General features: G+C 40.1%; 1 protein-coding gene across 6 annotated transcripts in view; it reads left to right on the forward strand.

Moving 5' to 3' along the window:
* PCLO (piccolo presynaptic cytomatrix protein) overlaps window positions 1-13,455 on the forward strand; it is a 389,843-nt gene that overhangs the window by 19,330 nt on the left and 357,058 nt on the right. For all 6 annotated transcript variants that reach the window (XM_072791350.1, XM_072791351.1, XM_072791353.1 and 3 more), the window contains exon 3: window positions 7,518-8,921. In XM_072791350.1, coding sequence (XP_072647451.1) covers window positions 7,518-8,921 — 1,404 coding nt within the window. The remainder of the gene's footprint in view (window positions 1-7,517; window positions 8,922-13,455) is intronic.

A 13,455-nucleotide genomic window follows, 5' to 3' on the forward strand; every position in this document is an offset into this window, starting at 1 on the left:
GCAATCCTTGAAGAGCAGAACACATAATCTGTTTACAAGTGATAGCTTGGTGTCCTCTTTATAATAGGATACATTATGTTATTATATAATGCATGTTATATGATTATATTTTCTATGGCATTCAAAATAATGTAAAACATGAATAGCATATTCAGTAAATATTTGAAGATAATTTGATGAAAAATAGGGGAAAAGCTGAGAATAATTCATGAGAAGTGGTCACTTCTTTTGAGTCCATGTGAGGAGAGGAGGGAAGAAGAAATCATTGGAAAAAAATACGAAGCACTATCTGAGTCTAAGTACTGTGGTTCAGACTATGGTAGGAAGAGTTGAGAAAGGGCAGACCTTGGAATATTAAGTGGTAAAGGAGAAAATTCAATGTGCATCCTAAAGATGGGTAGCATTCAGGTAAATAGAGGAGGAATGCACATTGGGCTGTGTGTCATGACCAACGTGAGGGATAATGAGGATACTGCCATGATGGAGTAAATGGTACAGGTTGATGTCATAGTCTTCAGAAAAGTTTAGTTGTTATGCTTTCAGAAGTTAAGAACCCACCAGGTTCTGGGACACCTGGGTGGCTCAGTGGTTGAGTGTCTGCCTTCGGCTCAGGTTGTGATCCCAGGGTCCGGGATCAAGTCCTGCATTGGGCTCCCTCTGCCTGCATCTCTGCCTCTCTTTCTCTGTGTCTCTCATGAATAAATAAATAAATCTTTTTTTTTTTTTTTTAAAAAGAACCCACCAAGTTTTATTGTATAGGGACAGGATGAAAGCATGACTGAAGAAAATCTATTTAACAGCTAATGTGAATGGTATGAACATCAGCAAATATAAATTCCTAATATTGTGTTATTCTTTTAATGTTCCATTATTCCAAACACTATGCTATGTTGAGCAGAGATTCCATTATAAATCTTTTCAAAAAATATTTATTCATGAGAGACACAGGAGAGAGGCAGAGACATAGGCAGAGGGAGAAGCAGGCTCCCTATGGGGAGCCTGATGTGGGCCTCGATCCCAGGACCTGGGGATCACGACCTGAGCTGAAGGCAGACGCTCAACCCCTGAGCCACCCAAGCATCTCTCCATTATAAATCTTATGTAAATTTTATATTTAAAATTTTCAGTTTGGAGTACATTGAATAGTGGATGTTAGTCATTAGGCCTTCTGGACTCTTTTGGGAGAAATTTCCATTCTGTTCTGAAGCTAAATAGATTAATAACAGTTCTGAGCAAGAATATACTTTAATTCTAGAACCCTAACATTTGCCAACTCACCTCAATGCTTAGATGTATTGAGTTATCTTAAATTATTACTGAAGACACTGATTAGTAGTAACCAATCAAAAGTTTGAACAACTGTTTTTGAAAGTGGCAACATTAATTAAACTATGTGAAGTTCACAACCTTAAGTGGTACCTCTTGAAACATCTAAATAACATATTTATGATTATCCCTCAAAATCCTTAGCTAATGAATTTGTCTAACTATATATCATAGCTCTGATAAATAAGAAAGGTTCAACAAAGTGGAACCCAGAGGATCGGATAAGCAGGGAAGTGTGCGATAGTAATTATATTACAGGTCTGCATTAGAATACACAGTGACCTCAGAAGGAGCAAAAGTCCTGGCTGACCAGTCTCTTACCCCTTTTATGTAGCATATTAAATTAGAACAGTGAATGAACAACTTTATGTATTTCTTTTGCTCCTTTCCAAAGAACTTATTTAATTAGAGTAGCTCATTAAAACAATTGTGTCTCCAAAACTTGAATTCCATTTATGCACTTTTTGTAGGTAAGACTATGAGTGGGGAAAACAAAAGATAACTATTTTTCCTTTTCTTATATCAACTCAAGAATTTAGGAATAGGTGAAGCATGACATTTTTCTAATAAAGTTGGATTCTTTCATTTCAATGTTTATATATAGAAGATAAGACTTCTTCCTGGACACGTTGATATGGTTGTGGGCTTACCTGGTGTTGTTTCTTGCATTTTGCCCATCATTTATCAGGTGGATGCGGATGATTATAGTGTAATGTTAGGGAATAAGTGCTAGTTATTTAAATTTTTTTTTTTTTTAATTTATTTGAGAGAAAGAGCATGTGTGTGCATGAGGGAAAGAGTATATGAGTGGAGGCGGGGAGGGGGACACAGCTGCACAGGGAGCCTAATGTGGGGCTAGATCCTAAGACCCTGGGATCATGACCTGAGCCAAAGGCAAATGCTTAACTGATTGAGCTACCCAGGTGCTGTAAAAAGTGCTAGTTATGACCCAGGCACTCTAATAAGTGCACTTATAACAGATGCCCCAATTAAGTGCTAGTTATGGGAGGTTGTTTATGAAATATTGGTGGAAGGCTTCTGTGAATCAGCCTTGTCCTTGGATATCGTTTGACTCCTGTGGCATGATGAAGAAATGATAAGGACTAAAATCTAAGATCCTTGTTCATGGTAAGGGTAGAATGAAGACCCAATCATGTAGAAATAGGAGAACCAAGTGTATAATAGACATGGATACCAAATGGAACTGGCAGCAAGTGTCTGAGGCAGTGATGGTAATAAATTCAGGTTCATTTCTCCTCAGAAATAAGTGTTTAATTTTGGAAGTGAAATGAGGCAGTAATTGCCTCTAGGCAGGGAAAATATGTCTGTTTAGCAGGTATGGTGATTATGAGAGACTCAATTTGACTCATAATGAGGAGAGGTTGTCCATCGCCAGAGGTATAGAGTTCTAGGGAGAATGGCATGCAACCAGAAAATGAAGGGAGAAATATGTCCTACAAACTGTGTAAACAATGGCAATTAGTAGAGTAAACACAGGAAGGCTGTAGCTTGAAGAGCACAAACATTTTGAGTTAATTTATTTAATCTAAACCAGCTCAAAAACTGTGGGCATGTCACACTTAAAGGATTAGTTAGACCCCAGGGTGTCAGTGAAAAGACTACTACCAGTAAGTCCTCACCATCTTTTGGGGGATATAGACCAGGAAATAGAAGAATGATGGAAGTGGTTGCATTGTATATTTCAAAATTATATATTTTGAAGTTCTTGCAAAATATTAACTTCATTTCACAATTCTGGAAGAGGCATAGTTAAAGGTATGAGAGGAAGTAGTTGGAGTCCACCCCTTCTGTGGTTGGTTGTTTGACACAGTTACCCTTTTGTGAGGGTGTAAAGTATCTGGACAAGTGAGGGACTTTGGCTTTGGAAATGTGAAAAGATGAATGGGAAACTACCTTTCACAAGCAAACAGACACCCTTGTGGAGTCACTGAGAATGCAGTGAAAATAACACAGCATTTCTGACTCTGATGACTGAGAAGGAGAAGGCACTGTTACTGCCTACCCGTTAGATGCCTGCGCAGAATTGTGGAAGGCACGGTCCACGGTAAAGTACAAGGTGGTTCCTGATGTTGGGGGCGGCTTGTGGATTCTCATTTTCTCAGTGTATGGGAAGTTTGCTTTTGTTTTTATTTTCCCACTTGAATCAGGGAATTGGAAATGCTTCTGTTTTCAGTGCTAGATTGTTAAGCGCTGAGAAAAAATCATTTCTAGTTTCAGTGGATTTGGCCAGTAGAATTAAATATAAAGGAGGCTCTTTCTAAAAATTCCTAAGAGGATAAAAAGCTTTTCATATTGTGATCGCTACAGTGATTTTAACCTGTGTTCTAGCAGGGAGGAGGAACATTGAGGGATCAAAATGTCTTTTATGTGTTGTTTATCAAAATGAAGAAAATGTGGTCATTAAAAGGACAAAAAAGATGGAGCAGTGGAGTTTGTTCAAAAAAGAATGAAGAGAAAAGCAGGATTCTCCTCTATGAGGAGGCAGTGACTTGTGATATCCACCTCTCTTCCTAACTCTCCCTTGTGTCTTTATGTGGAAACAAGAGTCATATATATTTATAAACCACAAGGAGACATTGGATTTTGGAACAAAGGCAGTACAGAATGTGTTTCCCAGTGTTAGTGTAAATCATGCATTTGATATGCTGTGGTAGCGTTCTAATTTTACAGTGTTGAGAGTGCAGTGAAAGCCTAACAGCTAGCTACGCATGAAGCTCCAAAGTTCACATTGCAGAGAGACTTACAATTTTACTGAGAAAACCAAATGAATCCAAGGAAGTATTCAGGAGGGAGCATGGAAGGAAGTTTCCTAGCAGGAAGAAAGGAAAAAAGTAGTCACCACAGTAGTATCAGATTCTTACTATGTATCTGTAATAACCTTGAAGCTGTATGTTAACCTGTTTCTTGTCTGACTTCTCTACTATGATGTAGTCTCCAGGAGGATGGAGATTTATCTCTTTTATTCAGTGCTATGTGCCAAGTAGAAGTTGTTCTATAAATACTTGAATAAAGAAATGAATAGGTTGGCTCGGGTCCCTGGGTGGCTCAGTCCCTTAAGTGTTAGACTCTTGATTTCAGCTCAGGTCATGACCTCAGAGTCATGAGATTGAGCTCTGCATCCGCTCTGTGCTCAGTGGGGAGTCTGCTTAAGATTCTCTCTCTCCCTCTCCCTTTACCTCTCCCTTCCACATGCGCGCTCTCTTTCTCTAAAATAAATAAAACCTTAAAAAAAAAAAAAAGAAATGAGCAGGTGGGGGTGCTTGGCTGCTCAGTCAGCGGAGCATGAGACTTGATCTTGAGTTGTGAGTTCAAGCCCCATGTTGGGTGTAGAGCTTACTTAAAAAGAAAAATGAAAAAGAAATAGGTGAATGAATTTTGCATCTGTTTTGGTTATAACACTTGTCAAAAAGATTAAAAGCAATTAACTATAATGTATGCAGGTCACTAACCTTAGGAGTTTATAATTTAATGTGGTTAATGTAGATGCATATCTCACAATGTTTTATAGGAAAAAAAATCAGTGACAGAGCCTAGGTAAAGAATTATGTTTTTAATTATATTTTCTTTTGTCTGGCTGCATGATTATGAGCTATTATGGTACCATTTAAGGCTGTGGAAAAAGACAAATGAGAAAAAATGAATAGTAGAACAGCAGAAGTTACATTGACAGGAGGGGAGATGATTGAGTAGGTAGTTGGAGACTTATGGAGGAATTTCTGTTCCTCAAGAAGCAGGTAAAGTGGAGTGAAAGGTTCCATCTTACTTTTTGTCATGGTGCTTGCATAAGTAGCATTTGCTTGTGTTTTGGGATTCAAATATTTATATGTACAAAAATTTATTTTGTGAAATGCTTTAAGCATACAGAAAAGTAAAGATAAGAATATTAAAAGTGCATAGATACTCAGCCCTTATACTGGAAAGAAATGTATTAAACACCCAAGTACTTTTTATTTGTTTTTATTTTATTTTATTTTTTTTCTTTTTTTGTTTTTATTGAAGTTTGATTTACCAACATATAGCGTAACACCCAGGGCTCATCCCATCAAATACACCCTCAGTGCCCATCACTCAGTCACCCTATCCCCCTGTCTACCTCCCCTTCTACTACCCTTTGTTTGTTTCCCAGAGTTAGGAGTCTCTCATGGTTTGTCTCCCTCTCTGATATTTCCCACTCATTTTCTCTCCTTTGCCCTATAATCCCTTTCACTAGTTCTTATATTTCCCGTATGAGTGAAACCATATGCTTGTCCTTCCCCGATTGACCTACTTCACTCAGCATCACGCCCTCCAGTTCTTTCCATGTCGAAGCAAATGGTGGGGATTCGTTGTTTCTGAGGGCTGAGGAATATCCCAGTGTATACATAGACCACATCTTCTCTATCTGCTCATCTGTCAATGGACACCCAGGCTCCTCCCACAGTTTGGCTGTTGTGGACATTGCTGCTGTGAACATCAGGGTGCAGGTGTCCCGGTGTTTCACTGCATCTGTATCTTTGGGGTAAATCCCCAGCAGTGCAATTGCCGGGTCGTATGGTAGCTCTGTTTTTAATGTTTCACATTTTTAAGCAGAACTACATCTTGTTAGAATTGACCATCTCTTTAACTTTCTCCAAACAAAAGTTTGCTTTCCATGATATTGCAAAACAAGCCGTTTTATACCGGTGCATGCGTTTAAATGATTCAGTGTGCTTTTTTATTTTAAAGCCATTTTAATGATTAAGAAAAAGATTCAGTAAGGTTTTTATTTTTTCTTACCAAAAAGGTTTAACAATGTAAACTGTTAAATGGCAGAAGTTTTTAAGAGTTTAGGAAAGGTTAATTCAGTTCTTTTCAGAAGGAAATTGTTTGCAAGTAAGGAGCATGTTTTTTGCCAGCCTAACACTTCATACTTTTGTACCATGGAAAACTGTTCTCATACCTCTGTTCCACATATTTCGTTTTTCGCTATACAGACTTCTGTACATAGAACCTCTGTGCTAAACTGATATCATTGTTACTTTGAGGGGAGAAGAGTGGATCATGTAGAATTTGACATTCTAAATTACTTTGGAAATATTGAAAATTTTGTATAATTGTATATTATTTTGGAATTAAAAAGGTAAATGTTAAACATAGATACTTTTAAATTATGATCTCAAGTATCAAATTCAGTATCTCCTTTTTATAATTGATGCAGTAAGAAACCAGCAGGCATTTAATTGTATACCTATGTTTATATATGTGATATATATCTCACATCTATACATATCTCACCAGCTGAATAAGTGTACTGTTTACTTATATTGCTCTTTCTAGTATATCCATAAAATTATAAGGAAGAATATTTCCTCTGTTAAATCATGGTATTATTTATGATAATTTGAAGACGTGCCCTTTTTTTTTTTTTTTAATTTTCTTAACAGAGAATGTTCTCTTTCTTACCCAGTGTGGTTAACAATTTTTGTTTTAGCACATTTGATTATGTTGCCTCGGAGGGGAAAGTAATGCTCTGCTAATTTAAGAAATTTAGCAATGTGTTAAAAATTTAACAGGCATTATACCAGGTTGTATACCTAAAAACTATTTATGAACCATCAATAGAGAAAATATCTAATGAAACTAATTTATGGAATCTAATATGTTATAGCTCATCTTTTTAATGATACAATGTTTCCTATTTATGGGGGTACAAACTTTCAGTAAATCAAAGGCAAAGAATAACAAAATTAACACTAGAAAAAAATACAAGTATGTTTATTTTTACTTTTTTATTTTCCTTAAAATATAGAGTGCTTATTAAGTCTCTGAGATTCAGTAATTATATTTAAGTGTCATTAACATTATAAAATTTTTGATACAAATTAAGGAAAATAAGTTGATCTATTAAAATATAGATGATGAGAGCAGCCCAGGTGGCTCAGTGGTTTAGCGCCGTCTTCAGCCCAGGGCGTGATCCTGGAGACCTGGGATCGAGTCCCACATCGGGCTCCCTGCATGGAGCCTGCTTCTCCCTCTGCCTGTGTCTCTGCTCTCTCTCTGTGTGTCTCTCATGAATAAATAAATAAAATCTTTAAAAATATATATATAGATGATGAGTAACATAGTTTCAAATGATACCATGTGTTTTTAAAAATGTTTTTGTGTCTTTATATTGTTACTGTCTCTGACCATTATTTTATAATTATTTCTAGATAAAAGAGTGGCTCTGTTTAAACTGTCAGATGAAAAGAGCTCTAGGAGGAGATCTGGCTCCAGGTCCATCATCACCTCAGCCCAAACCGAAGACTGCCCCTGTTACTCCTGCATCAGCTGTGAGCAAACCATCCCCACAGCCACAGCAGAGTTCTCCAAAGAAGGATCCTATACCCAAACCGGATATCTCAAAGGCACCTGAGTCTAAGAAGCCCCCACCCCTAGTGAAACAACCAACCATTCACGGTTCTCCCCCACTTGTGGCCAAGCACCCTCCTGTGGCAGAGTCCTCATCCAAGCCAGCCCCTCCCAAAGAGCCTTTGGTCCCATCGGAGCAGGCCAAGGTCTCCACGGCTGAGGATAAACCAAAGCAGCCCAAGACGGTAAAACCAGCCACAGACGTTGTGTCTTCAGCATTAATAGCAGCAAAGCCTGATACTCCAAGCTCTAGAGTGCAGTCAGAGGATCAAGAGATAACAGCCCCTCCTCTAAAAACAGACACTGCCAAACCGTCGCAGAGTTTTCCACCAACAGGAGAAAAAGTCACCCCAGTCGATTCTAAAGTCATACCCCGACCTGCATCAGATTCAAAAATTATTTCACATCCTGGGCCTAGTTCAGAGAGCAAAAGTCAAAAACAAGTGGATCCTGTTCAAAAGAGGGAAGAACCCAAGAAAGCACAAACCAAAATGAGTCCTAAGCCAGATGCCAAGCCAATGCCAAAAGGGTCACCTCCACCCCCAGGCCCACGACCTACCACTGGCCAAACTGCCCCCACATCTCAACAGCCCCCAAAGCCTCAGGAGCAGTCGAGACGCTTCAGTCTGAATCTGGGAAGTATTACGGATGCCCCCAAATCACAGCCCACGACGCCTCAAGAAACCGTGACTGGAAAACTCTTTGGGTTTGGAGCTTCAATCTTCAGCCAGGCATCAAATTTAATCTCTACAGCAGGCCAGCCTGGGGCCCAGTCTCAGAGTGGGCCTGGGGCCCCAGCAAAGCAAGGCCCTCCCCCTTCGCAGCCACCTCCTCAGGGGCCACCCAAATCCACAGGCCAGGTGCCCCCAGCGCCTGCAAAGGTTATACCTGTGAAAAAAGAAACAAAAGCTCCAGTGGCTGAAAAATTAGAGCCCAAAGCTGAACAAGTTCCAACTGTAAAAAGAACAGAAACAGAAAAGAAGCCTCTGCCTGTCCAGGATAGCAAATCTTCAGCAGCTGAGCCTCAAAAGGCTGTCCTTGCCCCCAAATTGGAGGAAGCCTCCAAACCAGAATCAACTTGTCCTCTCTGCAAAACTGAACTCAACATAGGTTCTAAGGATCCCCCTAACTTCAATACTTGCACTGAATGCAAGAATCAAGTGTGTAATCTCTGTGGATTTAACCCTACGCCACACTTGACTCAGGTAAGCAATTTATATATTACTTATGGATGTAAATATATCATGTTTATGTGGAAATATTTTGGTAGCTGAGTTTCTGAGCCAAAAAACCTCCCCCAAACAAACCCATGTTTAGCAAAGAAGGCGTATCAATATTGGTGGCATAGTAAAAGTTTCAATTACTTATTACAGGCTTCATTTCTTACTAGAAGTTCATATACTTTGTTTTTCTGGGTTATGCACCAGAATTAAGAATATGAAATAAACTGACAATTTAAAATAACAATTATCCCAGTCCTTTGTGAATTAAAGACTTGTAGCTTTGGAGTACTATCTGATTTTCACTTACGCCAAGTAGGAGTTGTAATTTATGGTTCCCATTATCTTCAACCTTCCTGCCTCTACTGTCTTAGAGAAAGTTCTGGTTGCTTGCCGATCCATAAACAACAAGAGCTCTGTTATTTTACAAAAATTAGTATAAGTTAATAACATTACCTCCTAGAAAATACTGGTTCAAACTTATTATGTCTAGACTTCTTATAATTCTCTTTGAGCTGTTATCTGTACTTCAATAAGAATGTGCAAAGAACCCCCCAAAAAGTACACAACAAATCAGATACATGGGTTTCAGTGACTAATGTCAAGGAACTGTGTTTTTTAATTTAATTTTTTTTTAATAGGACACTGAGACATTTTCTCCACACTGTAAATGACCAAAATGCAGATGGGCAAATTTCTACCTAATAGTGTTATAAAAGAATGAATCTGTAAACATTAGTAATCTGTTAGGGGCCGTTAGAATATTTGGATCTTGGAAACCTGGGGGGTTAAATGATTGTTGCTGTCTTAGATGCTTAATAAACATGGGATTGAATTTTAACTGATTGTTCATTGTTTTTAGACAAATCAGAAATACTTAAGGATTACTTTATTGCACTCTCTTTGATTTTGTAATTCATTGGAATGGAAAAATTGAACAGATTTTAGTAACTATACAGAAGAAGCTTTAGCGATTCCGGGTGTGGTTTTGAGTTAATCTTTTTAAGGACAAAACCATATATAATTTTTATTTTTTTACTTTTAAAAGGCATTAGGTTGCTTTGACATAATTATCACCATGTGAAAGTGCTATTTTTACAGACTTAAGCAGATTTTTATCCTCTTTATCTGTGATGAATAGAGTTAACTAAGATCCGTTTTAAAGGCAGATAAAATTTGGTTTCCCTCAGCATTTCATGAGTGGTAACAACTATAATTATTACTTACAGTGGCTTGGATTCAATGCAAAAGCAAAACAAAAAGCAAACCTTAAATTTCTCCCATATATTTAGAAGAGTTGTTTTTGGTTTTGTATTCATGAAGCAGAAAATTTTGGTTTTACCAATACAATTGTATTTATTTCATAGACTTAAAAAATTGTACCCTTTAATGAGGAGCCTATGGTGTCAACATAGTGCAACACTGAAAACAAAACATAATGTCTACATTTAAAATGTATTTAGGGCACACTGAAAAAAGGTGTGATGCGGAGGGAGGGCTTTGTGAGTATGTGTACATATGTATATGTATATATTTGGACCATAGTGATTATGGGAATCTAGTCAGTGTTTGGAGGTATGAAATGAGAGCCCTTGGGAAGAAAGACTGAACTCTTTAGGACAATCTTTGGTTTTCTTTGTGTTGGTAAAATTTTATTTGGGGGAGGAGGATGGTTAATTTGGAAAGGAGGTGTTTTGAATAAGGCACTGAATTACCTAGGCTGTATGTACGAAATTTCAATAGTTTGAAAATATAAGGGGTCTCAAGAATTTAGGTGGTTTAGGTGAAGTCCTATTTTAAATATGATCGGTGGTATTTAGACTTACTATTCAGAATATTCTGCTGTGTGGTAATTTATTTGATTTTGGGGGATCCCTGGGTGGCTCAGCGGTTTGGCGCCTGCCTTTGGTCCAGGGCGCGATCCTGGAGTCCCAGGATCGAGTCCTGGGTCAGGCTCCGGGCGTGGAGCCTGCTTCTCCCTCTGCCTGTGTCTCTGCCCCTCTCTCTGTCTATGTCTCTCATGAATAAATAAATAAAATCTTAAAAAAAAAAAAAAAAAAGATGTGATTTTGGAAGATGTTTCAGAGGTGAAAAAAAAAGAAAAAAAACTGGTGTAACAAAACCAGTTGGCTAGTGTTCCTAGCTTACCTGAGCTAATCCATATGAAGCCGTCAGTTGGGACATAAGGCCTTAGTGATCTTCCGTCTGTAGGTAAGTACATCGGCTGACTTCGTATCAAGGGAGTGAGTGACGTTCATTGAGTTAATCAGTGTTCAAACATTCCTCTTACTGTTACTCCAAAGGACTTCAGAGGATTGGCAGATGGAGTTAGTTGAAAAGAAAGGCACATTGTGTTTGTGTGTGTGTGTGTACATACATACACATGTATTTCTAGAAAATTTTAAATGCGATTTAGAGGCTTAACTGGTGGTGCTCTCCCAGAGTCCTTACTCCTAATCTCCCCTCATTTCCTTCCGTTAGGAGTGATTAGGAGAGCATCTTCTCCTTGATCCTTGCTTGCTTTCTCTGCTTTCTCCATTCTGCTTGTGATATTTATTTCTTGGGACCTAATATCTCCCACTCCTTCCTTCTAATTGTAGAGAGCACATTCAGAAAATACTCAGACTTCTGCCTGCAATGCAAAGAAATAGTATTTCTAAGAAAGGATTCAACTATTCTGTTTATTTTTCTAATAAAGCATATTAAACTTTACGTTACCCGCCTGTGTCTGCTATAGGTAACCACTGTGAGGCGGGACTTCTTTTCCTGTGGGTACCACTCTGCCCTCCTGTGCCTCTGGGGGTGAGAAGAGCTGGTTATCGCCTGTCACGGGTTCAGGAGCCCAGGGAGTCCTCCCTCCCCCGCCCATTGAGCCAGCACACCTTTCTCTGAGGTTGCCCCCTGCAGCCTCCCCGCAGCCTCCCCCAACATCCCCGCAGCCTCCTCCAGCCTCCCGAAGCCTCCCGAAGCCTCCCACAGCCTCCCCGCAGCCTCCCCGCAGACTCCCTGCAGCCTCCTCCAGCCTCCCGCAGCCTCCCGCAGCCCCCCGCAGCCTCCTCCAGCCCTCCAGCCCCCGGCAGCCTCCCCCAGCCCCCCAGCCCCCCGCAGCCTCCCGCAGCCCCCCACAGCCTCCCCCAGCCCCTGAGCGGTGCCAGGCCTGCCTGCCTGCCTGCGGCCGGGGTGAGCGGCCCGGGTGTAGCCACCGTGGGCCTGAGCTGCGCGTTTGCGTAAAGGGCCTGCGAGGCCTGTAAGGAATGGCCCTGAGACCGAGGAAGGAGTGTCTGGGCGTTGACTCCTGCCAACTCGGGGAACATCCTCCCTTAGCAGCAGTCTTTAAAGTGCAGCCAGGGGATCCCTGGATGGCGCAGCGGTTTGGCGCCTGCCTTTGGCCCAGGGCGCGATCCTGGAGACCCGGGATCGAATCCCACGTCGGGCTCCTGGTTCATGGAGCCTGTTTCTCCCTCTGCCTGTGTCTCTGCCTCTCTCTCTCTCTCTCTCTCTCTCTGTGTGTGTGTGTGTGACTATCATAAATAAATAAAACCTTTAAAATAAATAAATAAATAGATAGATAGATAGATAGATAGATAGTGCAGCCGGGCTTTCTGAAAGAGCCAACGGTAGAGACTTTGGAAACAGCCTCAACTGATGCTCAGTTTACCCAGTGAGTCTAGGAACTCGTGTTCGGGTCACAGGCGCGGAGGACTCGGAGTTCCTCCTAGTGGTGTTGATTTTGCTGTTTTCCTGTACCTTTCAAAACTTGGGAATAAAACTTAAAACCGCGTTTCCTGATGTTTTAGGAAGGTCTAGGGTCCTACTTTTGCTTCCTTAGTAAGACGATTCGGCTTGGCCCCAGTGCGGTGGGGAGAGCGAGCATGTCCTTGTCACTAGGCAGCAAGTGGCCTTCGGAGCCCGTGAGACCCAGCGGTGTAACCCGGGTCCCTTCCCATCTTTGCTCCCCGCCCCCGGGGCTTCTTCCCCAGGACACCTTGGGGACGGCCTGTGGGCACGCGCGAACCTCTTAGTTTGCCAAACTGTGTCTTGCTTTTGCTTAAAAAATCATTACTGAAGGCTTTAAAATCGTATGCCCAATACTAACTGGCACGTAAGTACACACACACGAGATTAAAAACTGAAAGAATGGTAGAAAATCAGTAAGTAGAAAATACTTCTACCAGTAACGATTTTCAGAAGCACAACGTAATGCAGATTTGCATTCTGTGTGAGTATTTCTGACACCCGTGGCAGGGAGGGACCCCTGATAGCTATTTTTAACTTACGTGAGAAAGTTGACAAGTTCGTGGGTTGAAACAAAATTTTTGGTTCTTAATTTTTAGGAGAACTTTGATATGTACTTTTTTATTAAGTGACATTTAGTCAGAAAATTCGAATATAGATTTAAAATAGACTTTTGTTTAGACAAGTTTAAACAAAAAATTATTTCTCCATTAGTCTTTTTTTCTATGCATTTTTACATAGTTAAAGTTCTATTCCATATGGTAGGTCTGTATCCCATTCTTAA

The sequence above is a fragment of the Canis lupus genome, chromosome 21 (genome assembly GCF_048164855.1).
Source record: "Canis lupus baileyi chromosome 21, mCanLup2.hap1, whole genome shotgun sequence".
NCBI lineage: Eukaryota > Metazoa > Chordata > Mammalia > Carnivora > Canidae > Canis > Canis lupus.